At 38.9% G+C, this 26169-nt stretch overlaps 7 protein-coding genes and 1 long non-coding RNA gene across 13 annotated transcripts in view; 3 read left to right on the top strand and 5 right to left on the bottom strand.

Annotated features, from left to right (window-relative positions):
• Positions 1-1922: 1922 nt before the first annotated feature.
• On the bottom strand, positions 1923-4110 carry LOC100115844 (E3 ubiquitin-protein ligase RNF113A). Its single transcript, XM_001600399.6, has 5 exons — positions 3633-4110; positions 3168-3244; positions 2671-3085; positions 2402-2594; positions 1923-2314 (listed from the first exon to the last, which is right to left on the bottom strand). The coding sequence occupies exons 1-5, from the start codon at positions 3802-3804 to the stop codon at positions 2146-2148; spliced, it is 1026 nt and encodes a 341-aa protein (XP_001600449.3). The 5' UTR covers positions 3805-4110; the 3' UTR covers positions 1923-2145.
• Positions 3854-8571, top strand: LOC100115879 (origin recognition complex subunit 4). 2 transcript variants are annotated; one of them, XM_001600424.6, is made up of 6 exons: positions 3854-4013; positions 4523-4758; positions 4839-5165; positions 5234-5731; positions 5812-5964; positions 6040-8571. In XM_001600424.6, the coding sequence occupies exons 2-6, from the start codon at positions 4540-4542 to the stop codon at positions 6199-6201; spliced, it is 1359 nt and encodes a 452-aa protein (XP_001600474.2). In that variant the 5' UTR covers positions 3854-4013; positions 4523-4539; the 3' UTR covers positions 6202-8571. The 2 variants fall into 2 exon arrangements, with proteins under 2 accessions (XP_001600474.2, XP_031778476.1); XM_031922616.2 differs by lacking the exon at positions 3854-4013 and adding an exon at positions 4065-4445.
• LOC100115917 (putative ammonium transporter 3) lies at positions 7542-10642 on the bottom strand. The gene is made up of 10 exons (XM_032596814.1): positions 10302-10642; positions 9809-9966; positions 9422-9533; positions 9141-9346; positions 8932-9063; positions 8774-8869; positions 8604-8692; positions 8431-8520; positions 8184-8274; positions 7542-7955 (listed from the first exon to the last, which is right to left on the bottom strand). The coding sequence occupies exons 1-10, from the start codon at positions 10577-10579 to the stop codon at positions 7783-7785; spliced, it is 1425 nt and encodes a 474-aa protein (XP_032452705.1). The 5' UTR covers positions 10580-10642; the 3' UTR covers positions 7542-7782.
• On the top strand, positions 9270-11524 carry LOC116416089. Its single transcript, XR_004226585.2, has 3 exons — positions 9270-9363; positions 9425-9979; positions 10025-11524. It is a non-coding gene; the product is annotated as an uncharacterized LOC116416089 (long non-coding RNA).
• LOC100679003 (gamma-aminobutyric acid receptor-associated protein) lies at positions 11098-15595 on the bottom strand. The gene is made up of 3 exons (XM_003426762.5): positions 14993-15595; positions 12426-12623; positions 11098-11891 (listed from the first exon to the last, which is right to left on the bottom strand). The coding sequence occupies exons 1-3, from the start codon at positions 15080-15082 to the stop codon at positions 11826-11828; spliced, it is 354 nt and encodes a 117-aa protein (XP_003426810.1). The 5' UTR covers positions 15083-15595; the 3' UTR covers positions 11098-11825.
• On the top strand, positions 13607-19436 carry Ndufa6 (NADH dehydrogenase (ubiquinone) 1 alpha subcomplex, 6, 14kDa). 5 transcript variants are annotated; one of them, XM_032596273.1, is made up of 6 exons: positions 15931-16180; positions 16459-16620; positions 17859-17962; positions 18258-18459; positions 18798-18913; positions 19175-19428. In XM_032596273.1, the coding sequence occupies exons 4-6, from the start codon at positions 18336-18338 to the stop codon at positions 19304-19306; spliced, it is 372 nt and encodes a 123-aa protein (XP_032452164.1). In that variant the 5' UTR covers positions 15931-16180; positions 16459-16620; positions 17859-17962; positions 18258-18335; the 3' UTR covers positions 19307-19428. The 5 variants fall into 5 exon arrangements, with proteins under 5 accessions (XP_008207906.1, XP_032452166.1, XP_032452164.1 ...); XM_008209684.4 differs by lacking the exons at positions 15931-16180; positions 16459-16620 and adding an exon at positions 13607-14459; XM_032596275.1 differs by lacking the exons at positions 15931-16180; positions 16459-16620 and adding an exon at positions 15467-15930.
• Positions 16365-17945, bottom strand: LOC100115956 (60S ribosomal protein L22). The gene is made up of 4 exons (XM_001600219.5): positions 17835-17945; positions 17244-17390; positions 16826-16947; positions 16365-16624 (listed from the first exon to the last, which is right to left on the bottom strand). The coding sequence occupies exons 1-4, from the start codon at positions 17841-17843 to the stop codon at positions 16477-16479; spliced, it is 426 nt and encodes a 141-aa protein (XP_001600269.1). The 5' UTR covers positions 17844-17945; the 3' UTR covers positions 16365-16476.
• Positions 19437-19570: 134 nt separating the features above from the next.
• Positions 19571-26169, bottom strand: part of LOC100116030 (receptor-type guanylate cyclase Gyc76C) — a 64328-nt gene continuing 57729 nt past the window's right edge. The window contains exons 8-21 of the mRNA XM_003426763.5: positions 25969-26128; positions 25734-25888; positions 25355-25642; positions 24823-25083; positions 24663-24734; positions 24412-24580; positions 24177-24326; positions 23754-24093; positions 23379-23502; positions 23204-23302; positions 22972-23116; positions 22636-22892; positions 22195-22556; positions 19571-22122 (exon numbers count right to left, since the gene is read on the bottom strand). Of these exons, the coding sequence (XP_003426811.1) occupies positions 21330-22122; positions 22195-22556; positions 22636-22892; positions 22972-23116; positions 23204-23302; positions 23379-23502; positions 23754-24093; positions 24177-24326; positions 24412-24580; positions 24663-24734; positions 24823-25083; positions 25355-25642; positions 25734-25888; positions 25969-26128 (3375 nt within the window). The 3' untranslated portion in view covers positions 19571-21329. The remainder of the gene's footprint in view (positions 22123-22194; positions 22557-22635; positions 22893-22971; positions 23117-23203; positions 23303-23378; positions 23503-23753; positions 24094-24176; positions 24327-24411; positions 24581-24662; positions 24735-24822; positions 25084-25354; positions 25643-25733; positions 25889-25968; positions 26129-26169) is intronic.

The following is a 26169-nucleotide window of genomic DNA, read 5'->3' as shown; positions in this document are numbered from 1 at the left end:
GTATATTTCAAAGTGAGACTCTCGCGTCCACGAACGCAGTCGGTTCCGCAAGCTCGCGTAGCAGAAGTTGCCATAAAGGTCCCTGTGCAAACTCAATCAGAGTTTGTATGCGGCGCGTAATTAATCGGATGGAAAAGGAAACAGAGCTGCAACGCGGCTTGTCGAACGTGTGGAAATTGAAATTTCCATCGCTGTGCGGGTGAACCGTAATTAATAACTCGGCCCTCTTTACCTCCTGATTCGCTTATGTAAAGTTCATGCAGCGACTTGCACGCGAACGTTTATCGCCCGACTGAAACATAACAGCGACTTCTGACAAATAAATAATTCTAATAGACCTATAAAAATGACTCTGGATGTATAAAAGAAAGCCAGAGCACCTCAGTCGAGAATCCCGATAACTCTCCGCAACGACCTCGACGATAATAATCCCGCGAGCTTCAATTCCAAGCCGACAGAGCAACTCCAAGCTCAGCGAGTTGAAAATTCAGAGCAGGTTTTTCCGGAAATGCCGCTTAATGTCGGAAAAATCTCGACGGCCGTGCGCGCAGAGCATTCATGCGACAAGAGAGAGAGAGAGAGAGAGGAGCAATCGATAAATGCACTCTCTTCTCCCAGAGCCATGCTAGAGCGTCTCGCTCTCTTTGTTTTCGGCTGTCTTTTATGCCCCAGGCTCTTTCTTTTGCCTTCCTTTCTCGTACATGCTTCTGATGCCCGCGGAGGTATAAGTACTACGACCTTTGTGGACCGGGACAATTGTGTCGCTGTAGAATGAGTTCCCGGACGAGAAAAGGCGAAGACGTCGATATATTGAGCTCACTCGACTCGTTTAATTGTTTAATTGTGCGGGGCTGGCTTTCGTGTGTTCGTAGTTTGTTCTTGTTGTCGGAGCTTGTTTTTAGCGGAATGATGGATGATATACGTTTCGTAATGGTCTGTCCGTGTTTGCTTATTACTGTACTTGCGATGTAAGTCATTGATTAGGTTGGGCTGTAAAATTTACATGCTGAAGTTTGGACAAGAACGTGGATGATCAGCCGGTGGTATCAAAACGCAATGTTAATATCGCGTCGAGTTCAAGATCAAACATTTGATCTTCCCTCTAATTACTCTTTCGATTGACTTGTACACACACGACGATTCAAATTAGCCAACGTTTACTTCCCGCAAAGTGCTGTCCCTTAATTGAACGACGCTTTGAATAGGAAATACTTTCTTCATACATAAATTGATAAAACGAACACCGCATCAGAAAGTAGAAAAATCCCGATTCGGTGGAACACTTTTAAACTGCTTCAAGCCAGATCAGCGAAAAGCAAACACGAACTTTCATTTCAAAATCCATATCCTCGCTACTCCATACATACATACAGTCAACACTCCATCAATCTTCGAGCAGAAAAATCCCAGCCCCGCGAGCCATACATCCCACAATTTTCTGAAACATCAATACGGAAACCATCGTTCACACCTCCACGATCCCAAAAAGCCTCCATCACCCTTTTTCCATGAATCAAATTTTCCCTGCGTCATCAAAATTCATAGACAACACCTTCGACCAACCATCACCTACATAAATAGGCTGCTCTGTAAATATCGATTCCGTCTGCGCTCCCTCTTCTTTTTTATTCTTCTTTGCCTGCATCGATTGTGCGCTCCAGCGAGTCTGTGGCGGCATTAGTAAATCATGCCCCAAAATTGAGCGGAAAACACAAAGTGAGCCGCACAGACGGAATTTTCAACGAAGGGATCTCTTGCAAGAGTGAGAGAGTACACGTGAAAGGATGCGATGACTTATGCAGGCTGTGTTATTCTCTTCGCTGGATTTTTTCGGAGAGTTCACCTTGCGAGTCTTGAATGAGAATCTTCTGTTTTTAGAATCTTATGTAATGCGTACATGGGGTGGAATGACTGCGGATGCGTTCGTTTTATGAAAAAGTAACGATTTATTCTTTTCAGCTTAGACGCTATATGTTGATCTTTTACGATTAAGTATAACTTAGGATTCTGCAATAAATCCCACAACATGATAATTTAAAATCCAGTCTATTGTCATCCTCTTCACTAAAATAAAATCTATAAGAACAATTCATTTTCCTAGAATCTCTGTACAATCACAGAATTATTTATACACGATTTGGCTTCTCAGTCGCTGTCGTCGTCTGATACTGCCTTGTCCTCCATTTCCTCCATTTTCTTCATAATCTCCTTTGCAGGGTTAAACACGCCGTTTGTTTGGACGTTGCATATGAAACACCTTGTGCTCTTCTTGTATTGTGCAAGAGCGCACTTTTCGCAAAAATAATGTTTACACCTGAAAAATGATCGCCATATTATCGTTTGAAAAATATGTCATGGTTTTGGTATTAATGTGCTTTAATGTATCAAGGGAAAAACTAACTTCGTCACGACAGGATCTGTAAATCGCTCCCTACATATGAAGCATTTGAAAGGAAGATGTTCTTCATCGCTATCAATCTCGTATTTTGTATCATCTTCGTCGCCACTAGCGTCATGTGTACCAGTCGCTGCTTCACGCTCTAATTGCCACCCCAACTTGTAATCCGACCGATCGTGCAGGAATTTACAACTGTCTGAAAATTACGAAAATACAACAATCATTAAAAGCCACTTATTTCAGGTTAAGGTAAATAATGCAGCAGTACAAACCTCCAAAACCACAAAATCCAGTTTCTTTGTAATCTTTGCAAATATCGGGTTGGTAATCCCATCTAACAGTTGCTCTTAAATTAGCTGGTGCTCTGATGGGGCCTTTACGAACCATACCACTGGATGCATTGCCAGCCGCCGTGTCTTTCTTCTTGTAATACTGTGCATAGTTGTTCATTCCTCGATATATCTTATCATCTTCTTTACCTTCCAATTCTTCATTAATCTTTTGAGCCTTTTCAAATATTGCTTGCGCATCTCTATCCAGTTCTGTCTCTGTCTCTAAAGTCGCCGTAGCTCCTTGATCACATGGACCAGATGGCAATGCAGTCTTCTTACTCTTGTATGACACCAACACAGATTCATCTTCACTGTCGCTTGAATGCTTAGGTTTCCCTTGTCTTTTAGAATTTGTCTGTAAATTAGTATTTTTGTACAAACTCTATATTTTTATAGTTTTATGGAATTTAAAAGTATTTCTGGTCCAAAAAACTTACCCTCTGTATCAAGGGATTTGATTTGTCGATTTTTTTTTCTTTTTTGACAACAGTAGTTGTGTCATCGTCACTGCTCTCTACAACATTGTTAAAAGTTTTTTTTTTTAAGCTTTTAACAGTCATTCATCACTACTAATAAATGATAAATAAGTTTAAGAATGCTGACGATGATTATTTAACACAAAATAACAGTTCAATACACTTATTAACGTTGTCAATCGTTTGAAAACAAAGAACCTTGAAAAAATTTGTACTCACAGTAAAATAAAAAAAATGCTTGTTTACCATTATACTAAGACCGTAACGTCATGTAAGAATAAATTTGAAATGACATCTTCTGCACCGGAATAATAATAATAAAAAAAAGATCCTTGAAAACACGAGTATTCGCGACATAACCTCCAAACTACTGCGAAGCCAATAATTTTTCAACAAAACAATAATATTCAGGTTTTGAAAACTCACCATCGTCATCCCTCTTTTCGCGCTTTCTGGACTGCACCTGCTTCCTCACCCTCTTCTTGAAAAGAAATTTGCAGGTATCCTTATTTTCCATGGTTTCTTCTTCCATTCGCGTCACCTGGTCGTCCATGTTTGTTTTGTAAACATCTGTTTTTTCCATCAGCCGACCAGCCATATCAGTGGCGCGCGCGCGCGCGCATTGAGATCCGCAACCCCTCGTACTTATTCGTATATGAAACGTATAGTATAGTGTATAATATTATAGTGTGTGTGTCCTCTTCTTGACGCTTCCGTAGTTTAGTCGTCTCGTTTCTTCGCTAATTTTTCTAGTTTCCTTAGATCGGACTTTGGGTTACTTCGCTTTATTTCCAAGAAAACAAGTGGGTGAGTAGCACAGAAGAAAAAAATCGCTAGTGCGGGGGGTGGAATTATTACTTGTTCGGGCGAGATATGATGCGCAGAAAAGAGGTTCGACGTCAATGCGGGGTTCGTGCAGTGCCAAGTATTTTGGTCGTCGATATTTTGTGCCCCCTCGCTGGGGGGTGAACTTTGAAATTGGGATACTAGGGAAGTGGGCTGGAATTGTTTGTTTTCGACCGCGTTTGCTTTATTGAGGAGGAGTATTTTTGACACGAGTTAGGTGGAAATTATTGACCAATCGCTTTGCATAGTGTTAAATCCCTTTGTTATCCTATATATAAAATAGTCAATAATCTAACACTGTGGATAATTATAGAAAAAATAACGCGATTATATTTTTAAAATCTTACGTTTTTGTCAGGCTCAAACAGACGAGTTTTCTTTCTTTTATATTGAGTGTGTATTTTGTTGATAAAATAAGTTACTGTGATCACTACACTTCTTGCTGATATTTTACTAATTCTGACTCGCAGGAAACTACGTAAGCAAAATGAGTAAGTCCAAAATGTCCATTTCCCTGAACAACCAAGAGAACATGATTATGTTGACAAAGAAGTACTTGAAAAGGAAAATCATGTGTCCAGAAACAAAATTCAGACATCATATTCAAGAGCGACTCCATGTTCTTGAACTAGTGAAACGCACCGTTGATATGGGTGAAAGCAATTCTGTGCTACTCATTGGTCCAAGAGGCAGCGGGAAAACTACTGTAATGCTCAGTATACTCAAATGTTATAAGATACCTATAAACTGAAATCTGTTTAATCCTTGATTCCATTTATTTTACAGCTTATTAATAGCGTATTAAAGGAATTGGCATGCTCAAAGAATTTTCAAGACAATGCAGTCATTGTAAATCTTCATGGTTTGGTTCATACCGATGATCGATTAGCTTTGAAAGATGCAACAAGGCAAATGCAATTGGAAAATGCTACTAATGATAAAATTTTTAGTACATTTGCTGAAAATTTAAGCTTTTTGCTAGAATGTTTGAAAACTGGTGATAAGAAACGTTCTAAACCTGTAATTTTTATTTTGGATGAATTTGATTTATTCTGTGCGCATCACAATCAAACTTTGCTGTACAATCTCTTTGATGTAGCTCAATCTGCTCAGGTAAGATTTTTTAATTATTGAATCAGACAGTAACTGGACTTCTTTTAATATATCACTTGTAATTTCAGGCTCCTATTTGTGTAATCGGGATAACTTGTCGTCTAGATGTAGTAGAGTTATTAGAAAAGAGAGTAAAATCAAGGTTCTCTCATCGTCAAATTTTCCTCTATCCTGGAGATACCTCTGGTTCTGAAGTAGTAACTTCTGCTTTTGATGATCGTTTAGAGCTCTTTGAGCATTTACTCAGTCTACCCGATGATGAGAATGTTAATGAAATAGAACAGATGAATAAAGAATGTAATATAGATGCCAAATTTCGAGCAATATGGAATGAGCAGATTAGGAAATTAGCTGACAATCCAACTATTACCACTCTTCTGAAACAGATGCATAAAACTGATAGAACGGAAAGGAAATTCAGGAACTTCTTAGCGGTAGCTATTTCATCGCTTTGCACAAATCATCAGAAATTAGAAGTTGATGATTTTATTCAAGCTAGTAAAATGTTTACTCAAAATGATAAGGTTTTAATGCTAGAAGGATTGTCCACTTTGGAAATGTGCCTGGTAAATGAAATACGTTTTGCCGTTTCTTTTACGTAACTCATTTTGAAAAGTGCATTAATGATTATCTCATTTATTTACAGATTATAGCTATGAAACACGAAACTGAAATTTATGATGGGGAACCTTTGAATTTTGAAAAAGTGTACAATCGTTATTTGAAATTCACAAACAAAAATTCTTCAATTGAGTCCGTCCAAAAACCTGTAATAATGAAGGCATTTGAACATATTAAAGTGAGGGCACGCAATTATTTTAAATTGATTTTTCACTTATTAAATGGCAAATCTAAAACAATCTTGATTTTCCAGAATTTGGAATTAATAATACCAGTGACAACAAATCAAAGAATTGAGAAAGAGTATCAGTCTTACAATTTCACATTAACACCACAACAGGTCATGGAAGCTGTGAAAAATTACCAAGGATTACCAACTGATATTGCTCAATGGGCAGATAGTAGTATATTCTAAGAAAAAATTGAAGAAGTCAAAGATGCCATTCCATTATATTTTACATATTGAAAAGCAGTGCGTCTACGATTTTGCTAGCAACTATTTTTTATGCAGAATATAACGTACGTCTTACTACTATACAAAAGATTTCTCGAATACGTTTGTCCAAGTCTATTTAAACAAAATGAGTTTATATCGAAGTGAGTATAACGTCTTTTACCAGTGCCATTATATATACTTATTCAAGTCATAGGGACAAGTGTATTAATGTGTGTGTCAGTTTCTTAACCAATGTAGCAAATTCGACTGACTATTGTAGGATGACGCAGTGAAGAATTTATTTATTGCGAACTAAACATGTGTTCATTCTGTAGATAAATGACTTTGCATATCATACAGTTGTTAGTATGGTTCAAGATACTTTGTTCAATTGTTGTGGGTCACACAGTTAGGAAAAAGATATTGTGTCAGATTTACGTTGTTGAGTACATTTTTAGCGTGATGAAAATTCCATTTACAAATATTAGTTGATAATCAGACAAAATTAAAAAAAAAGTTTAAAATTAATTGTATTTGCATAATGAAAATTTTGGTTTAGAAGGTTCTTAGAACCTAAGTTAATTTAAGGCTTTGAGACAAATAATTATTAATTATTCTATGAATAAAATAATTGTCCCTTTTTTTATAGGAAAAAATCGGTGACCGCAATAATTATACCGCATAATTTATATCGGTCCATCAAATTGTAGTAATAAATTGTACTTACATTGAACAGTTGATAAAAGCAAGGTTTGCTTGATGCATTTAGTTATTTTAATAATTAATTTCAGTGATATATATCTAGTTAATTTCTAGAATACTTCACTAGTGCCACAAAATAAAATTACGCTTATTTTTATGGACTATTTCCGCTATTAGTAGTGAAGAACTAATGTTACCGCAAACGTTTGTAAATAATGCGTCATCAAACCTGCCAAAAAATCTAGTTCGATAAAACCACATACAATAATTTGTGTATGCGTGAGTGAGTGTATGTCCGTGTATTAGCAGTTAGTAGAAATTGCACGGACAAGTTCCTTCAGTAGGATACAGTTGTAATTGAAAACTTTACAACAAAGTTTTCAAGTCAAGATTTTCGTAGTAGCTACATGAATTAGTCCTCGTGCAGAGTAACGTCCAGGTTTACGTAACCTACACACATACACATAATTATACTGTGAGATTCATTTTGCAAGCTTTTGTAGCTCGTAGGCTTCGTATTAGAAAAACTGTTTTCGCATAAGATTATGCCGTCGATTATGCCGTATGTGATTAAATTGCAATATAAAAAAAACTCCAATAATGTCGCCGTATACATATTACAAAAAACAAAGCTTGAGCAAATTTATTGCCAATACACTCATCGATAAATGTACATAAGTATTTATATAAGTTATTTATTTTCATCAATGAGCTAATAAGATTCATATCATTCGTAGAATCATAAGTGTAGAAGAAAAATACTGAATAAGTATTTAGTATAACCATACGTAATTTTAAGTGTTAGTGAACATGTTATATCGACGCGTCGATTGGATTAAAACTATTGAAAGCTTCTGATTAATTAGTCCAAGCTACCTTCAGTGTACCGAGTTGGTCCGAGTTGATCGTCGAGACCGGTAGCGCCTTTTCTAAATTACTTCTCGTTTTATTTAGGGGAGGACGATTGAAAGCCCTCAATCCATTTTTGAGCCGCTTTGTGCGAACGAATTTTGTCAAGAAAGAATCATGTCCTACGAAATTATTGAAACAATATAATGTATCAATTAACGTGTTGACTAAACTGTGTATACATCTTTATAGCGAAGAGAAACCTATAGCCAAAGTGATATGTAGTGTAATCTACTTTTTCGAGTGCTTATATATATATATATACTATAATCTCGCACTGCAGATCTATTTTACTGAAATTATTATCGAATGAATTTGTCTACAGGTTTCTCGACTGAATTTAATTTTACCTGGATTCCTTCCGACCGAAGGAATGTCAATCAAGCTCGTTTTTTTCTTAGATAGGGGCTGGAGCGCAGACAATGCTCGGCTCACGCCAACCTAAGCGAAAAAAAGGAAAAAAATCGTACCATATGTGGTATTAAAAAAAAAAGCAAAGCATCACTATAATATATTCTTGACTAGTCTCTAAATAAACGTGAACTTATACACAACGTAGGCATCATGTAAATAATTAAACATTTAAACAACAAGTACTTGTGAGTGGCGTATCCGATGCTCCACTAGATCCGCACCGAGTAATTCCTCATGGGCGTCCATTCTTATCGGTATAATTTTATCTATTATCTAGCATTGGAGAACCATTATAACAATAAACGTCATTCTTTATCAAACCGATGACGCTCGAGTTGTTATTTATCAAATTTTACCCATAAGAGAATGATCGACGATAGGAAGCTCCAGACCGCCAGGCACAGAGCTGTAAGACTTTGTATTCCCAGCAAATACCATCCTCCACCTGACACATCGATGTATTTTTATAACGTTCTTATTTTTTTTTTTTTATTTTAGTACATTTACTCTCTGCGCGGCGTGGTACCTTTGAACAAACCCTTTCTACCATTGGTGGTGTCAAGAGGATAAGGATTGTCAGCAAAGAAGCCTATAGCTATGACCCCCCAGAATCCACTGGCGCCTGGAAAATGAAATCAACAGCTTGGATTTCCGTCAAAATTTTTCCGAACCATCGAGCATTACCATGAGTAGCAGAAGCTCCAACAGGATCATCTATGCCCAGTCTGTCGAGCATCGGCATGAGAAAGCACGTTAAGAAGCCTCCGATCATTCCAACCAGTATAGCCTCCCAGGCTTTGAAGAGAAAGCAACCACCTAGCATTGCCAAAAATTGGAAAAATAGCATCCAATACATATATATCTATGTTTTAAAAAAAATATCAATTATATACCAGTGATGGCAACAAGAGCACCGAGTATCCCATTGATTTGGCAGAGTATATCGATACCCTTGGGATTGGCCAAACTAAATCCAAGACCAACGAGTCCACCACCCATACTGCCAAGCATCGTCGAGACAGCCGCCCTGGCAGCATATTTCCAGCGCTGGCCACTGACCCCGTAGGTGCTACCACTGTTGAACGCCAACCAACCCCACCTGCGATATCGAGTGATGTACGTACAGACATACACCAATTATCGAGCATATTTTCTTAAAATTATGTTGTGGTACCAGAGAACGAAGAGTCCCATGAGGGCGTTTACAGGACATCCGAGAGGCAGAGGATCGATGCCGTTGTCGTACCTGCCCAGGCGAGGTCCCAGCATTATCGCACACGCCAGGGCTGTTGGTTTCATTTTATCATATACCAGCATTGGTGATGCAATTCATTACATTAGAGTAGTGGAAATCGAGTTTACGTGCTCGATCGACATTAGGTGCGCGTCTGGTAGTGCTGAGATTGCGTGTGAAACTGTCGTGATTGAGGGATAAGGATAATAGTGACGAAACACGTGATTGATGCGCTTGACAAGAATATTGAATTAAAATCTAAGAAATCAAGTGTGTGTATATATATATATATATATATATATATTTATTTATTTATTTATAAAGTACCGGATACCCCGCCTACGAGATGTACGGTACCAGAGCCAGCTATGTCAACGGCTCCCCATTTTCTCAGGAAACCATGATCACCCCAGACCCATCCAGCTGGCATGCAGTACACGACGGTGTTCAAGAAGGAGAACAGACAGTAGGCTTTGAAATTACACCTGCGACAATGTTGTAAGTATTTATCAATATTTCAGTTACTGCAATAATGTATAACAGAAGTTTATTTTGCAGATTTTCAACTTCGTTTTTCGTTCGCGATAAGTTGCGAATGAGTCACTCGTAATTGCGGTTTTTAAAAACTTTATCTCTGTGCTAGTTTATGTAACCACTAATGCATGTGACTCGAATGCTGCAGTATACTTTAAATTGCGTCGCGCAGGTGACATTATCTTGCACACAAAAATAACAAGCCGGCTGCGTTGTCAACATGCATTGCGCATTCAACATTCGAATTCGAAACGTGAATGCAAGAACGGCTTGATTAAATTACTACCTTTCGGCCATAGCACCGCTAACGATAGTCGTCGAAGTCGTGGCGAAGCTCAATTGAAATATAAAAGCTGCGCAAGCTGGGCCGAACAGATCGTCGTCTATCTGTGGATCGATCAGATATCCACCGACGCCGATGAATTGATTCGTTGGTTTGTCCATACCGAAGCTCATTCCGAAACCAAAGAGCCAGAACGTCAAGCCGCCAAGAGCAATGTCGACGACGTTCTTCATCATGATGTTGACTTCGTTTTTTAAAGATACGCAGCCGGATTCTAACATTCCAAAGCCTGATCGTCGTGAACCGCAATACAAATTAAAAATGGTTACGTGAGCAAAAAATAAAATAAACAGAAAAGCTTGATTGGGCGAGATCAATAACAAATTTATTTATTTAAATAATTGGTAAAAAAACCTAAATTTATAAATCTTTGTTCGATTACCCGTCTGCATGGTAAAAATTATAAAAGCGTTCGACACGATCCAACAGCTGTCTTCTTGAGTGAGTTTGTAAGGTGAGCCAATGTAACGAACCGTGATATTAGTATCATTTGCCTCGAAATGCCGCGAATCCATGGTATGCGATAACGTAAATTTTGTTCCTCCGACTCCAAACTTCTTACTTCGTAAAGAAATGAAGGGAAACTGATGCGATGTAAGAATAGGCGCTGTCGTGACTATTGAAGAAAACAAGTTAAATATTTAAAGGGCTTTGATGTCTCGTGCGATTCCAGTGCAAAGTGCAAGTAGTGCTGTTCAAGGAGCGTAAAGAGGTTGCAAAGAACGTGAAGAGTATTGCCTTCGGTTTTTTTATCTTTTTTTATTGGCCCACAACCAGCCGTTACATTAATTTTCTAATTGTGTCGTCTGTAAATGTTTCCTTCCCGTTCTAAAACCGCGGATTTATACTTTTAAAATTCGTGAATAGAGTAACATCTAGTCTAAAATAAAGAAACAATATCACAAGGATAAATCTGTCGGTAGTCTTTTTTTGTCATTAGTGAATAATGGTAAATAGTAAAAATTACAATTATTCGAATACAGTAACGCAAAAACTCAATGCTATTTAGTAAATAATAATGACAGCGTATACGCTAATTATTAAAATCAATAGTTGTATTATAATGTTCTTTTTTTCTATTTTGACACTTTTACCAATTTTTTACAATGCCGACCAATCATCGCAAAACAATTGCAACGTATTTACCCGGCTTCTTTTGTCTTATTTTTCACTGCACACACTTAATTTTTTTCATTTTCGTAATTCGAAAAAGCGACGCAACTCAAAAAAAGAAATTCAAGAGTACACACGTCAATTACAAAAGATAACTCTAAAACGCTTATCTTGGAAAACAAGCGAAATTAATACATAATGTTGAAATTTCCAACGCTTTTAACCGATAGCAGTTTTTTTTTCTTTAATTCCATCTCAAGCGTCTATAAAGACTACAGTGTAGATAGTAGACCTTCATTAGTATTAGTTGCTGTCAATCTTTTTTTTATCGCGAGATTTTTATTTCTTGGAATATTAATGCCCATACACGTTTTCGTCGCTATATGCGATGTACAGGAAAAAGTCTTCTTCGTGATGCTCCTGTAAAGCAGAAAAAAAAATAGATAATGAAGTTGGTGCTCTTTTTTATAACCGATGAGTCAAGCGTATGTATACGAATCGCCGGTCATTCCTTTTCGTTTCGAATCAACTACCCGAGTTATCCGAACAGAATTTAAGTATAGTCACGCGTCTCAGTCCGACTTATTCCAACTCATATCAACCTCTATTAACACAATTTTGAACGACGATCTTTGAACAAAAAAAGGGAGTCAAAATCAACTATTCGCATAACGAGCGAATATCTAAGAAGCAGCGAAATCCGCATTGTTTTTGTCACGTACAACCAGCTGACTACTGCCACACGACAAGGCTGTGTCATTGCATAATGGCCACGAGCGATGGCACGCTGCCCGAATTTTGAGAACGCGCGAGAATTGAATTTTGAAAGGAAAAAACAAAAATATCAAACGTGCCTGTACGAAAATAGCACGCATCGCTATCCGAGCACAGTCGAAGGCGATAAAAGCGAAAAAGTCGGCGTCTGGCGATTCGTCGTTGATTAAAAAATTATACCTGATAGAGGGAACCCATTGTCGCGCTGGTTGGCGGGATAATGTTGTTGACGAAGAAGAATAGCGCGTCCTCCGGGCGTAGATGGATCCGCTTACGGATCAAGAAGTAGAATTGACCGACCGTCAAGTCGGATGGTACCAGGTACTTTTGCTTATCTAAGTCGCTGATTTTCGCTTTGGGGGCCTTCTCGACGATCACCTGGAAGAAAGAAGAGAAAATCGTACGTTAGTAAATTAAACTCTTTTAACACAATGCTGTGTATCTCTGCGTAGTGTTCATTAGGCAATAAATTACAAAGTGTATACACGTTTATATTAAATTTATCAAGTAGCATTTATCATCGTCTTCTCGAAGGCACAGACAAGTTCGTCTGCATAGCAAAAGAATTCGAATTTTTAATCCGCCGTTTCATTCAATCAATACGTCGAATGAATTGAAACTCAAACATCAGCCAAAGCTCAAGACAACACGATCGGTCAATTACAAAATACGTCGAAATGTTAATGAACCCATATTATTCATCATTCGAATTGATTGCGTTTTAATATCTCGATACTTATCGGCGCCTCTCTCTCTCTCTCTCTCTCTCTCTCTCTCTCTCTCTCTCTCTCTCTCTCTCTCTCTCTCTCTCTCTCGTTTATACAAAGAAAATAGTTTCGAAAATCGCTCGGTCACACGAATACTCGTGTGTGTATATGGCACAGCGAATTAAAATTGTCAATCGAGGCGCGATTAGACAAAGTCGAGGCGCATTAAAAGAATACACACATATCGCAATCACGACTAAACGAACATATCGGAGAATGGACTGGACGAAGGCGGAAGTACACATATCGCGCAATGACCAAAGCTCTATTGCGATTCAGCGCGCGCACACACCACACACCTCTTGACAGTTTCAAAATTTCGTTTCGATAGAACTGCTGTAATTTAGAAACGTTCGCACCTGTGCATTGAAATTTTGATGCCAATTGCGCAACATCCATACAGCCATTGCTTTTTTCTCTCTTCCCTCGAACATGGCACTATATAAACATTGTGAGTGCAGTCTGCGACATTCGCTTAGTCACAGCGTTTACAAAAGCATTATCGCGCGATAAATCAAGTTTAGCTAGTTCGAAGAAAATTCGATGCAGAAAAGCTCTCTCTCGCTCTCGCAGCCTACATCGAAACAATAGTTATACTCAATAACCGCGTTCGTGACATTCAAAGTTATTTTTACGCTTTTAACGTCTTTCGAAGAGCGCCTTTGATATAGGTTAAACTTAAACGACGAATATTAGACCTCCTTATACACCCGTCGAAGAGAGATAAAACGAGCGGCAAAACCTTCATTTTTCCAGCGAGCTATCGGCAAACGCAGTGAAAAAAACTTCGAGTCGTCGATAAATAAATACAATAATAGAAACTTGTTACTACAATGTAAACATCAACAACGAGTGCACTCGCTCCTCCGCACACGATTTTCATCAATACAAAGAGAATCGACGTATAAAGTGTATCGCGAGAAAAAAATCAGACATTCAAATGCGCGGCCGACTCGACTTTTCCCCCGCACAACGCGATAACCATTGATTAATTCTCGCGCGATTTCGTAATCTCAATTAATTGATCCCGTGTATATTTTTCGCTGCTGAATCATCGGCCAGTCGCCGTGTATAATAGGTAGGTATAAGCGTCTACGTCTCATAAACATCAAAACAAGGCTCTCTTGAGAAAAACCCAAAATTCTCTTGCGTCTGCAACGCACGATGTGTATTTTCACCGCTGGAAAACGGATATGCGCATACAAGTGTAGTTGCACCCGCAGACGCACGTCACTGAGTGAAATCGAGCATAAAAGAGCGAAGAGAGAGAAGGAGATAACAATGCGTCTGCTGCCAGTGACACATAGGACGGAATATCGTGCGGACACACGAAACGTCGACGACGATGAGGAAGAGTAAAAAAATAATCATAATAGAATGAACTGCTGCGACTGTATGTATATACATATATAGACAGTGGGGGAGGTGAGGTCGAGTAGAGAGGAGAGTAAGAAATCAATATATACATATATATATATATATATATAGAGAGAGAGAGAGAGTCCTCTTGGAGTGTTGTGGTCGGTGACAGACACACACATACACACAGAGACAAGGCAGAAGCAGCGAAGAATGGCAATAGCTTTTCTTAGGTCGCACATAGCCTAATAAAACAGAGCTGGCGTGCGAACCTCTCCGAAAAAGTAAGTCTAGGTATATACTTGCGACGCAGAAAACGCGCATCAGGCGAGCAGCGCTCTGTCGTCGACCTTGGCTATACAGACGCACATTTCTGCTGCTGCGACGTTGTCGCTGTACCTCCAGCCATGATGAAAAACACGAACGTCGAGGGAGAGACAGAGCCTGACTCGGCACTAAAATTGGGTTCTCTCTCTCTCTCTCTCTCTCTCTCTCTAAAAGCGAAAAAAAAAATAACACGGCGAAGACATTTCTTTTTATGTAACGCGGAAAACTGACTATCTTTGTTTTTGTGCAGTGCGCGAGTACAGCGCCGATGATGATAATAGTTTATATACTCACGGGCACTCGGTCCGGATACTTTCTGCGAATCTTCTCGCCCTCGGTCTTCCTCTTCTCGAAGGGATGTTCCTCCTTGTACTGGAACTTCATGGCGCTGGATATGAGCGCGCTCGGGTGTCTCTTCTTTACTCTTCTCTCGCTTTTGTGTACCTTTTAATCTAGTTGTATCGAGAGCACGAGAGTCTTATGCGTATTACGATCTACACACGAACAATGGGCTCTGAGGACGAGAGAGAGAGAGAGAGGAGAAAACACTTGGCGAAGCGACGCGTGATGCCACTGCTGGCACGTTCGCGTAAGTACTGACGATTGGCCCGTCTCTCGAGCTTTCTTTCTCTCTCTCCCACTCCCCGGACTGAAACTCGGCGCTAGTGCTGTCTTTGTCCGACGAGCGAAGCAGCTGCGCAACTGTCACAACATGCGCCGCCGAACGAGAACATCGTCATGCGGACTATAGGTTCGTTTCCCTGTCGAGAGAAGAGGATGGAGTGAGAGATATAGATAAGGCGAGAAACGCGTGCTTCGGTCGGACTTTTATTTTGTTTTTGTTATTTTCGCGCGACTGGGAGAGATAGGTGTGAGACGGATATTCCCGAGCGACTGGGGGGTCGATAACTTTTTGTTTTACGAAGAGATTGGAATTCAATTATAATTATTGCGGACGAAGTGGGACGGGGGAGTTTATTCTCTAATAATAGAGTTGGTGTGAGTTGGCAATTTTTTTAAGAACGTGCTCGATCGATGTCACGACGAATATTTTATTATAAAGATTCGTTGGGTTTTCGATCTACGTATATTGGACATTCATATTTAAAAGTTCGCAAAGAAGCGTAAACATGTGTTCGCGCAATGACGTCATCTCTTCGGAATACGAACGGACCTACGCTAAGGAGGAAAGAAAATGACGCAGCGGCTGCATTGGCTGCAACAGCACAGCAGTAAGATCAGCTGCTATGTTGCATGCATGGGTGCAATAACACCTTGACGCTTTGAAAAAATAGTAGCTATCGTCAGCTGGAAAATTTGTGGCTCTATGGCGGACATGACGTCATTGAGATAATGCAGATTTTCCATTTTACAGCAGAGAATTTTTCTTTATCTATTTCACTTTCATAAACATGGGGATTTAAGCCCAAAATTTATGGATAAGAATTATGCTGACTCATAAATTGACTGCAATTATTTACAGTAAACAACTTTCTAATGCATTTATTTTATTTTAGATCTCATGTTGTACACAAATTTTACTCAATGACACTAAAATTTATTAAATTTTTTATTATGATTGGAAAATTCAGAACTTTTTTTATTATAGTAAAATTGCGGTTTATATGGTGAATAGGAGACGTTTAATGAATGTATAGTTCATAAATTTGGGTTTTTTGGACATTTATTAGAATAAGAATGGAACAGAGTTCTATTCATACCAAAATTATGTACAGATGTTGAAAATGTCATTTTTATAGAGTAGAAAGGATATTATTTTACTCGGCATCTTCCTCATCGTCATCTTCCTGGCTGTTAATCTGGAAGTAACGAAGCTCATAGGTTTCCTTGTCTTTGGAAACTACACGGAGCCAGTCACGCAGCTTGTTCTTCTTCAAGTACTTCTTCGTCAAGTACTTAAGGTACCTATAAAACACATTTTTTCTTGGTTAGTGCAAATATCGTTCTAATCAATAGCTTAATTTTTTTGCAGAAGACTAACTGCTTCATTTTTTTTACATATAATTAATAAAATCATTTCTAATTTCAAGTTTAAAATTAAATTTGGTTTCAATTAATATTTGTGTGTGAAAGCAGTTTCATCGTGAATAATTGTATGACACCCACCTCTTGGAGAAGTCAATGTCACTGTTCACGGACAGCTTCATCTTGTTCCTCTCAATGGTAACATTGTTTCCAAAGTTGTTGGTTTTGCCAGCAACCTTGATGCGTTCCTGAAGGTACTTTTCCTGAAAAGAAAATCAAATTTTTCTTAATAACAAAATCACAGAATTCTTATTGAAAAGTAGTACAAAAAGTATAAGTATACATATTAAATTTCATGTTCTTCTACTGAAATAGTAATAATAATAGAAACTTTAATAATAATACAAAAAATATTCAAAGTCTTAAAGTAAGCAAAGATAGTTTAGAACCAATGCTTTTAACTTTTTGAGATAAACTTCATGAAACTTAATTTGCAGGTATTAAAAAATACTAATTGCTCTAAATATCTATGAAACTGAAAAGGTACAAAAGTACTTACGAAGTTGGCAACATCCATGATGTTGTCCTCGACTGGGTGCGTGCAGTCGATGGTGAACTTCAGCGACACCTTCTTCTTCTGGTTCTTACCACGAAGGTGCTGCTTTTTGTTGACCTGTACCTTAGGTACATTGGTCTTCTTGGTGACCTGAAAACACATATTAACATTAGTAATCAATGTAACTTAAAATTTAGCAGTGATGCCCAATGATAGGTATAGTTAGGTTAGAACCACTACAGTAAAGCTAAAGAAGTAGATATAAGTTCAACATTAGAATTTTATACGCCGAGTAGTCTTTTAATTGTTTTTTACATTATGAATTTATAACTTAACACCAATGACCACTGAAAAATAACTCAATAAGACACCATGTGGCGCAAAGTGAACACTGTCTCTGTTTGACGTGTTGATACCGAACATTTAAGCCGCTAAAGGAATCTATTATTTTCAAGTACATCATAATTGGCATTTAAAAAATACGGCTGCAATAATTTAGATGGGCGTTTCCAGAATTCGATTCAAGTGAAATTTTCCTTGCTATATGCCTCTAACATCATATAAATAAACAATTTTTTGAAAAATAATTCTTACCGCGACCATGTTTGCGTCTTGTAGCACAACGAAAGAGGTTCGTCGAAGTTCGTTACTCACCGCATGATGGCGCGGGCGTAATTTTCACTTCACTTTTTGACCAGAAGAGTACGCTATAGCGGTCCGCGGTAACTATAAAATTCATATTATTATATTAACGTTTTTAATTATCAATAATATTCTCAAAGACACTCTCATTACGCATATATGTAGACCAATGCTTGTTTACTAGTTTTAAAGTTTTTTGGAAACAAGTGTAAGCAAAGGAACAATGATTGATTCACAAACTCCGAAACAATTGAGCGCATGTTCCACTTTCTCCAACTTAAATTCTTCTTAAAATTATAGTAGTACCATTGAAATCGCTTCATGATATGATGACAAAATTGCAAATGCTTTTACAAACAAATAATAACTTAACAGTTGTCTGCTGCAAAAAATTCTTGTATCGAACTTGCGAGAGGGCGTAGGAGTGCGAAGCGGATAACTTGCGGAACAAAAATGGCTACCCCTGTGCAGACAGTTACTCGCCAAGTCAGACCACTTTTATCGTTAAATCAATCGGAAGCTCGAAGGAGGGTTTTTAATTTGTACCGAGCATGGGTCCGACAAATACCTTTCATCTGTAAGTACTTGCATTTTATTTAAAAACTAGATTCGTACTCATTTGGCCGAAGTGTTATGATCTGTTAACCTCAAATTCCAGCTACTTTACTTTATGTAACGTCTGTTTTGTTTTTTTCTTCGATTTTTAACTTAAAAAAGGTACAAAATTAATCAAAATAAAAATTTTTCAGTCATTGATAAGGTAAATTTATCAGAATCACATAGATTTTTGTATGAGAAACTGAATCAAAACTATCTATTTTTAGAGCTTATTTATTTAGTTAAATTACTTTAAACAGGATTCAGGAGTTTTGGAAATATGACAACTATTTACGTTTTTTATTTTTTAATTTTCAGTACAGGATTATGAAATTCCAAAAAGTGACAAAGACTTAAAAGAGAAAATCAGAGGAGAGTTTATGAAGCACGCAAATATCAAAGATATCAGAGTTATTGATATGCTTGTGATCAAGGTATAGTATCCAGTTGACTTTTTGGAAATTGTTGAAAATAATCATTTTAAGCAAATCCAGCATTTTGAATGAAGTACCTTTAATTCTTTTACTGATCATGGCAACGTATCATTTATACTATATTATTGTTGACATCAAGTATCTCAAATTAAAATGACCTTGAAATCAAAATCAATATATATGAATAGTGAATTGTAATATTAGAAAAAACGTATGTGTATCAATTCATAAAACGTTGTTTAATTTTGAAATTATTTCTAGGGACAAATGGAGTTGAAGGAAGTGGCTGAAAGATGGAAAAACAAGGGTACTCTTATGTTTTACTTTAAAGATACTGTTGAACCTAAACCTACTGATTTTCTATCGAAATTTATGTCTGGTCATGATCCTTGAATCAATAAATATGAAATCTAGTTTATGTTATTGCTAGTATTGCCAAACTTGTTTTATTTTATAAAAGGTATGTAAAAATGTTACAAAACACGAATAAATGTAAATTACAGGGAAACTTAAAATTGTAAAACTTGTGTTATCTTACAAAAAGGTGTTCGCTACTGAAGGATGGATTAGGAAAAATGTAAAATATAACACATTTCAAAAGGTACAAGTTTAATTGACTGTTACATGTAAGGCAATAACTTGCTTTTAATTTACATATTATTTTTACATTGATATATTATTATTCAGTTATATACATTTGACAACATGATATATTACTAAGCACCTTAGGTACAATCTAGTTCACTTTTCACAGCCATGTGGATAATTTGCTTTCCTTCAGTGAACAAATATAAATACATATAGATATACGTACACACACGCAGAGTGTGCATGCGCCTATATATCCATATCACATGTCAGTGAATATGTTCCTTCATATGTATTTTCCTTTTTTTCTTTCGTTTATGTACAGACACATGTATACAGAAGCGTCTTGCCAAAAAAAGACATCGTAGTTTCTATTATCTCTATTACTTTTTAATTTGTTCATGCTAACGCAACAACAATAACAAAAAAAAATTTCCCATCCATTCTATTTTACATTTATATATACTTTGGTTAGAATAATCGTCTTTTTTTGTAAAGAAATTCGCTCGCTATTTTCTCTGCTACTCGCAATATTCTCGAAATAAAAATTATATATATATATATATATATATATATATATATATATATATATAATGTACATAGTATATCGTTTAAGCGCGACAGCACACTCAATCTTATCGCAAGTCGTACTCATAATTACTCTCGTTTGCATTGTCAGTATTTCTATGCATACTCTCAATGTAGTTTTATATTATACAACAAATAGGTATTAAAAATATACACTGTCGGTAACTATCATATACAAAAAAAGTAGCAAAGGGAAGGGATAAATAGAAATAGGGAAGGAGATTGCACATATACGCTAAAAAACGGGAAGAAAAATGGCAACGTTAAATCATGCTCTCATTGACTCGAAAAACAGAAAAAGACCTCTTTTTTCAGATCGACTGTCAAACCAAGAATCTTCTTCTAAACTAGACAGACATTCCTATGTTTTTATTAGAAACTATCTTAAAATTTGATTTCGTTGCTGTTGATATTATATACTATAGCTTACTATGAATTTCTTTATAAACGGAGTTATTTTTGAAAAATATATTTTCCTAGTAAGTATGGGATGGATCTACCCTGGTTACAAAATAAAGTCATTTACAATAAAAACTTTAACAGAGTTCTCGATTCAATTTTTGATGACGATCATACTCAATTCTCAATGATTAAAATGAAATCAGTTAGAGTGTGGCTAAGTCAATCTGTGCACATTTTCGAAATTTTATTTGAGTAATAAACCTTCAGCAAAAACGAAACGAAAAATATGTTATCTTATTTGTTGCTTGATTGATTGTCAGGGGTATTGCAATAATCTGACTTTCCACGCAGTCCTACCTAACAACGATAAGCTTTCACTTATGTTTTATTCATTTGTACAAATTCTACCAAGCGTAAAATCGTCTACTCTTTCGGAGAAACGTCGGAAATCATTTAATCAAAAAATGTATTTCTCGCTGAATTCATACAAAAAAACATATAAACATATAAAAACAACCTTTTATTTTTCGATCAAATAATTATCCCCAACGATTCTGTATGGAGCTAGACGATTTCGTAAAGTTTAAAAATGCGTTTCGTCACCAATAATTCTATATTACATCTTCATGATTGCAATATCCGTCCCTTCAAAATCGCCTACAAAATTTACAAAAAGAAAAATATCCAGAGTAAATCCTTTAACGAAAAAAAAAAAACAATAAACAATATCGCTCGTGACTCTTATCACAGTAAGAGCTATACCATCCAATATGAACAATAACAAAACAACGCCGAAGCCATGCTCGAGTAAAAAAAATGTATGTTAACTGCCAGAGTCTCAGACGATGCTCTCCCTCTCGGACTGCATGTCGTAACCGGGGATGACGCCACGCCTGAGGGATGCGTCACTACTTCGCAGTCCGTTGCCGTTAAAGAGATTTGCTAGCCAGCTTCGTATCGAGTTCCTGGCGGAACTCTTCTTGTCGGCCAGGCCGCCACCGACCGCTACGCAACCGCCTCCGCTGCTGCCGTTGTCCGGTGCGGCGACCTGATCGAGGGAACGCCATCGTTTGACGGGCATCGATAGCTCGCCGGACGACAGTAGGCAGTTCTCGCCTAGCAGAAGTGGCGTTTCCGCAGCGTCTTGATCGTTATGCTGGAATGGCACCAACTGCTGTTGATGCGACTGCTGATGACTCGTGATATTGGAGTTGGCTCGTTGATCGTCCCCGTTGCTCTGTGCGGGCACAATAATGACGTTGCCGTTGGGGTAGTTATTATTAAGCAGCTTCTCGTTCGCGAGGCTGGTCTTGGAACCCTGACGCGATGTCGGACACTTGTCGCAGTTCTCCAGCGAGCGAAAACTCGACTTTCTTGGCTGTAGCTTCCAGGTCAGAAGCTGAGTGGGCTCCAGTTTACGCGAGTTTAAGTTCAACATATCAACCGGGAATGGATCCAACGATCTGGATTCTCGCAAAGCTAGAGCTTTACACTGCGCAGCTGGTTGACCTGGATGGTCACTCGTGGAGGTCGAGGAGGCCGCTATTGTCGACAGCACTCGCGCGTTTTTCCGGAATTTGGCACCGCTTGGTTGCAAAGATGGTAATCCATTTCCAGCTAGTACTGGATGTCTGCAATATCATAGAACACATTAATGAGGTAATAGTAATGGCAACAAAGTTGCATAAAAAATCATAGTATACCTGTCCGAATTATTAGGAAAGAGATCGTCGAGGACGAGCTTGATGTTAGCCGCACGAGTCTCGGCTTCCTCGCGCACCATGGCCATGTTATCGAGCGTCATCTTAGAGGAGCTCTCTGTGAGGTAAAGCGGCGAGCGTTCGAGTTTTCGTGCAGTTAAGGCTGGTCTGGCTTGCAGAGGACTGGAGTTACCGCACTGCGAGGCCGAATCCGCGTTATCCGAAGGTGTGGGTCTAGGTACACTGGACTGTCGACGACTACCTGCACCCAGGCCGCCCAACAGTGAGGCTTGGCGTGAATCCGGGTTCAACTTAGGACTGCGCCGCGGACGACAGAACAGCGGTGGTAGGTCATTCACGTCGACCTGCAAAGCAAACAGATGTATGTATTCAACGTTTTTCTTTTCACTCGGTTTTTAAAAGTTTTGTTCAATAGTATCGCACCTCTCTCTTTTGTATAGCTTTCTCGGTTGCTCCAGTCAACCAGTAAGTCTTGACTTCGCCTTTTCCTTTCATTTGTACTAATCCTCGCTCTTCGATTACGTAACCACCAATTTTATCCAGCGCATCTTTGCATTGCGCACTTATGTGTATCCTCAATGGTTCCCCATTCGACTCCATTCGCGATGCCGTATTGACCGTGTCGCCGAATAAACAGTACCTCGGCATGGTTAAACCTACTACTCCCGCTACGACCGGGCCTACGAAAAGGGTAATGCGTTGATTAGAATCTGTGTATCGAGTGGATGATTATGTTGAGAAAATTAAGAGTGTATTTACCAGTGTGAATTCCAATCCTAAGTTTAAGCGTTTCAGATGGACGATGAGCTATCGTGTGATGTTTCACGGCGTTCAGCAGTTCCAGAGACATAGACGCGATTTCTCCGGCATGCCTGTTGCCGTTTTTGATCGGTAGCCCAGAAACCTGTAGCAGATTTATTCGATTATGCAGTGCGACCGAGCAACCAATCAATCCATAAATCATTACAAAGGTTGATAGAGAAAAACTCACCACCATGTAAGCATCTCCTATCGTTTCTACTTTATACACGTCGTATCCTTTTATGATACGATCGAACAGAGTATACAGGTCATTGAGGAAATTGACGACCTGGAAAACAAAAATCCGCATATCGTTAAATTTTCCTCGAATCGAAGATAATTTTGGGTCAAGCTTCTAAAATTACCTGAAACGGTGTACTCTCGGCTGACATTGCTGTAAAACCAACAATATCGCTGAAGTAAATAGTGACCAGGTCGAAGGCTTCGGGCTCCACGCCAATGCCGTTTGTTAGGCAATTGGCAACGGGTCTAGGATGAGAAAATAACGTCTTATTATAACCGGTATGAGCACTTAGCAAGGCAATAAAATATTATTCAATTCGCCAGTTATAATTAAATTTCTGCATTTCACTCTGATGTCGTTATCAGATAAGTTCTAAGTTTAACGGCATAACGATGCAGGCATTTCGCAAGCTCACAAATGGCTTTTTCAATTAAAAGTTTAAAACCAATATTTTGAAACGTTTGTTTACGAGTCAGAAACGAAATTTTTTACTCACTCAGGTAACATTCTATGAAGTAGGTCCTCTGTCTTTTGCTTTTCCTCGAAGAGAAGGCGCGTTCGCTCGCTGACTAGATCTTCGAGGTTGTTAGCGTACTTTTCCATCATGTCCATCATTTGGTCCATTATGTTACGGTGCTTGCCCGCCTTCATTTTCTTCAATCTCGTTCTGATTGTCTTGAAGTCGGGCCTCAGCTCCGGACTCTCTGCCCAACAGTCGGTTATCGTATTCACGATATAATCGGCACAGTCCGCCTCGGATTCCGAAAGTATGTCCACGTTCGGCCTGAACGGTGGCTCCCCGTCCTCCGGATACCTCTTCACTCGGTCTATGATTTCTGCGAAACCGAATCGACCATTAGCTTATGCTTGTCGAACAACAAAAAATGAAAGTGAAACTCGAGTTAAGACTACTACTAACCTTTGGGTTCTAAATTAACACCTCCATAAGGCCCCTTTCTTCCGATTATTTCAAATAAGATTATCGCAAAAGAATATATGTCTCCCTCCTGCGTTCCTCTTATCGGAGCATGAAGATTTCTCAATAACTCTGGTGCTTTCCAAAACAAATCTGAACGAAAGCAGAAAGAGATCTTAGAACGCGAACCTTATTATGTTTCGATTGAAGAAAATAATAAATTAGGGCGAAAACGTACTTCGATAATACTGATGTTCACCAATGCTATCGGATTCAGCACAGTGGCGCATATCATGAAGGCCAAAATCAGAAACTTGAAGTACCCAGCGGGAGGTCACCACGCAATTCGAAGACTTGAGATTACCATGACAGACTAGTACGGATGACTCGTGAATATACAACATCCCCTGTAGCAAATCAACAGTCGTCAATAGAAAAAAAAATACCGAATCCAGTGCGCATCGGTTTCGCTGAACGACCGGTGCTTACCTTAATGAGATCATGAATTAAAGACGCAATGAACATATCATCTAACTTTATATCTTCGTTTTCAATGATGTCCTGCAGAAAAAAACATTCGCCATTAGTTCAGTGCCAGTATACGGCATACAGGATTCGAAAGAATATACACTTTGCAGAATTGACTCACGTAAAGACTTCCTTTGGCACAATAATCGGTAATTAGTAGTATCCTCATTGGCTCGACGCAGGCACCGATGAATGAGTTGAGATTACCGTGTCTGATTTCGCGAAGTATTCGCATTTCCTTCATGACGTCCCTCGATATGTCCTTCTTCTTGGAGAACTTGAGCTCCTTAATACGCACCACGACCCCGTGGTAATGCCCGGTTTGAGCGAACACCTGGCCTCCGCATCTCGACTCGTACGACATTGCGCTAACTAAACTTAACTGTGAACATAAAAATTTTTTCCAAATTATTACTAAAAACAAAGAGACGATCCAAAGCCGCAGATCAAAACACACAATATACGCATTCATACAAGAATCGAAAGAGTCGACGTCAAAGCCCTCGCGTTTAACTTCGCGACCGCAAAGGGTAACCGCCTGCTCTGCGGCTAACCCAGAGAGAACTTATTTTATCGCACGGCCTTGCCCACGGGCATATCGCATATAGCCATATGAATTTTCGAAAAAAACAACTTTCGATGGGTATACCAACCTTACTAGGAGAGGACATCATGTTGTCGAGATGCGGATAGCCGTGTATCTCGCTGGGGTCGATCTTCCAGAGCAGTCCCTCGATTTCCTGCTCGATCTTCCACCTCCGGTAGATGCTCATGGTGATGACAGCCGCGCAGAAGAGAAGCACCGCAAGGACGCCGGCGGCTACGATGCTGCGCATGTGAGTGTCGTCCTTGGGACAGTGCTCGTTCAGGAAACCGCAGCCGGGCTCGGCCTCGGGCTTGTTCTTGCCGGGCCAGTCCACCGCCTCCGACGGCCGGTAAGCCTGCGTGTAATCAACCCCCCGCGTTAGCGACGACTGTACATTTTCTTTAAAAATTTTTTGATCGTATGATATTCGTGTTGCTTTTACCGACCAGATTGTCGCCCTGCTGGAACTGGCCGACCGGCTTCATCTGGAAGTCGCAGGAGAAATTTTGGATGTGCAGCGGCTCCTTCTGCAGAGCCAGCACCGAGAAGTTACCCTCCGAGTCTCCGTGGCTGTCGAGCTTGATCGTCGCTCCGCTGATACCTGTCGAGAACATCGTTATTTTTTTTTAGCATTTCACGCTAGGTCCACGCGACGATCCGAAGTACGAAACGGATGCTCACTCTGATACGTGTGATTTTTGATGATCGTTTCGATGATCAGCGTGCCGTTGCTCGCGATCTCCTCCAGCGGTTGATCCGGATAGTCGCGCAGGAGCTGGTCCAGAGCCCTGGCGTACAGCTTCACCGAATCGTACAGGTAGGCCGCGTAAATCGAAACGTACTGCAAGAAGCATCGAATCGTTATATAAAAAAATAACTCAG

Source organism: Nasonia vitripennis, chromosome 2 (genome assembly GCF_009193385.2).
Source record: "Nasonia vitripennis strain AsymCx chromosome 2, Nvit_psr_1.1, whole genome shotgun sequence".
Taxonomy (NCBI): domain Eukaryota; kingdom Metazoa; phylum Arthropoda; class Insecta; order Hymenoptera; family Pteromalidae; genus Nasonia; species Nasonia vitripennis.
The sequence above is the reverse complement of the archived record's forward strand: the minus strand, read 5'-3'. Positions and strand labels throughout refer to the sequence as shown.

Excerpts from the sequence above, each read along its gene's own strand:
- LOC100115844 (XM_001600399.6), bottom strand. The coding sequence starts at position 3,804 with ATGGCTGGTCGGCTGATGGAAAAAACAGATGTTTACAAAACAAACATG. Across the intron at positions 3,086-3,167 it reads CAAATCCCTTGATACAGAGG|ACAAATTCTAAAAGACAAGG; the intron begins GTAAGTTTTTTG and ends ACTAATTTACAG. Across the intron at positions 2,315-2,401 it reads ACAGATCCTGTCGTGACGAA|GTGTAAACATTATTTTTGCG; the intron begins GTTAGTTTTTCC and ends ATCATTTTTCAG.
- LOC100115879 (XM_001600424.6), top strand. The coding sequence starts at position 4,540 with ATGAGTAAGTCCAAAATGTCCATTTCCCTGAACAACCAAGAGAACATG. Across the intron at positions 5,166-5,233 it reads ATGTAGCTCAATCTGCTCAG|GCTCCTATTTGTGTAATCGG; the intron begins GTAAGATTTTTT and ends TTGTAATTTCAG. Across the intron at positions 5,732-5,811 it reads CCACTTTGGAAATGTGCCTG|ATTATAGCTATGAAACACGA; the intron begins GTAAATGAAATA and ends ATTTATTTACAG.
- LOC100115917 (XM_032596814.1), bottom strand. The coding sequence starts at position 10,579 with ATGTTAGAATCCGGCTGCGTATCTTTAAAAAACGAAGTCAACATCATG. Across the intron at positions 9,534-9,808 it reads TCTCGTAGGCGGGGTATCCG|CCCTGGCGTGTGCGATAATG; the intron begins GTACTTTATAAA and ends TGAAACCAACAG. Across the intron at positions 8,870-8,931 it reads TGGAGCTTCTGCTACTCATG|GCGCCAGTGGATTCTGGGGG; the intron begins GTAATGCTCGAT and ends TTCATTTTCCAG.
- LOC100679003 (XM_003426762.5), bottom strand. The coding sequence starts at position 15,082 with ATGAAGTTCCAGTACAAGGAGGAACATCCCTTCGAGAAGAGGAAGACC. Across the intron at positions 12,624-14,992 it reads AGTATCCGGACCGAGTGCCC|GTGATCGTCGAGAAGGCCCC; the intron begins GTGAGTATATAA and ends TCTTTCTTCCAG. Across the intron at positions 11,892-12,425 it reads CAATGGGTTCCCTCTATCAG|GAGCATCACGAAGAAGACTT; the intron begins GTATAATTTTTT and ends TCTGCTTTACAG.
- LOC100115956 (XM_001600219.5), bottom strand. Across the intron at positions 16,948-17,243 it reads TCATGGATGTTGCCAACTTC|GAAAAGTACCTTCAGGAACG; the intron begins GTAAGTACTTTT and ends TTTTCTTTTCAG. Across the intron at positions 16,625-16,825 it reads GACATTGACTTCTCCAAGAG|GTACCTTAAGTACTTGACGA; the intron begins GTGGGTGTCATA and ends TGTGTTTTATAG.
- Ndufa6 (NM_001170901.1), top strand. The coding sequence starts at position 18,336 with ATGGCTACCCCTGTGCAGACAGTTACTCGCCAAGTCAGACCACTTTTA. Across the intron at positions 18,460-18,797 it reads CCGACAAATACCTTTCATCT|TACAGGATTATGAAATTCCA; the intron begins GTAAGTACTTGC and ends TTTAATTTTCAG. Across the intron at positions 18,914-19,174 it reads TTGATATGCTTGTGATCAAG|GGACAAATGGAGTTGAAGGA; the intron begins GTATAGTATCCA and ends AATTATTTCTAG.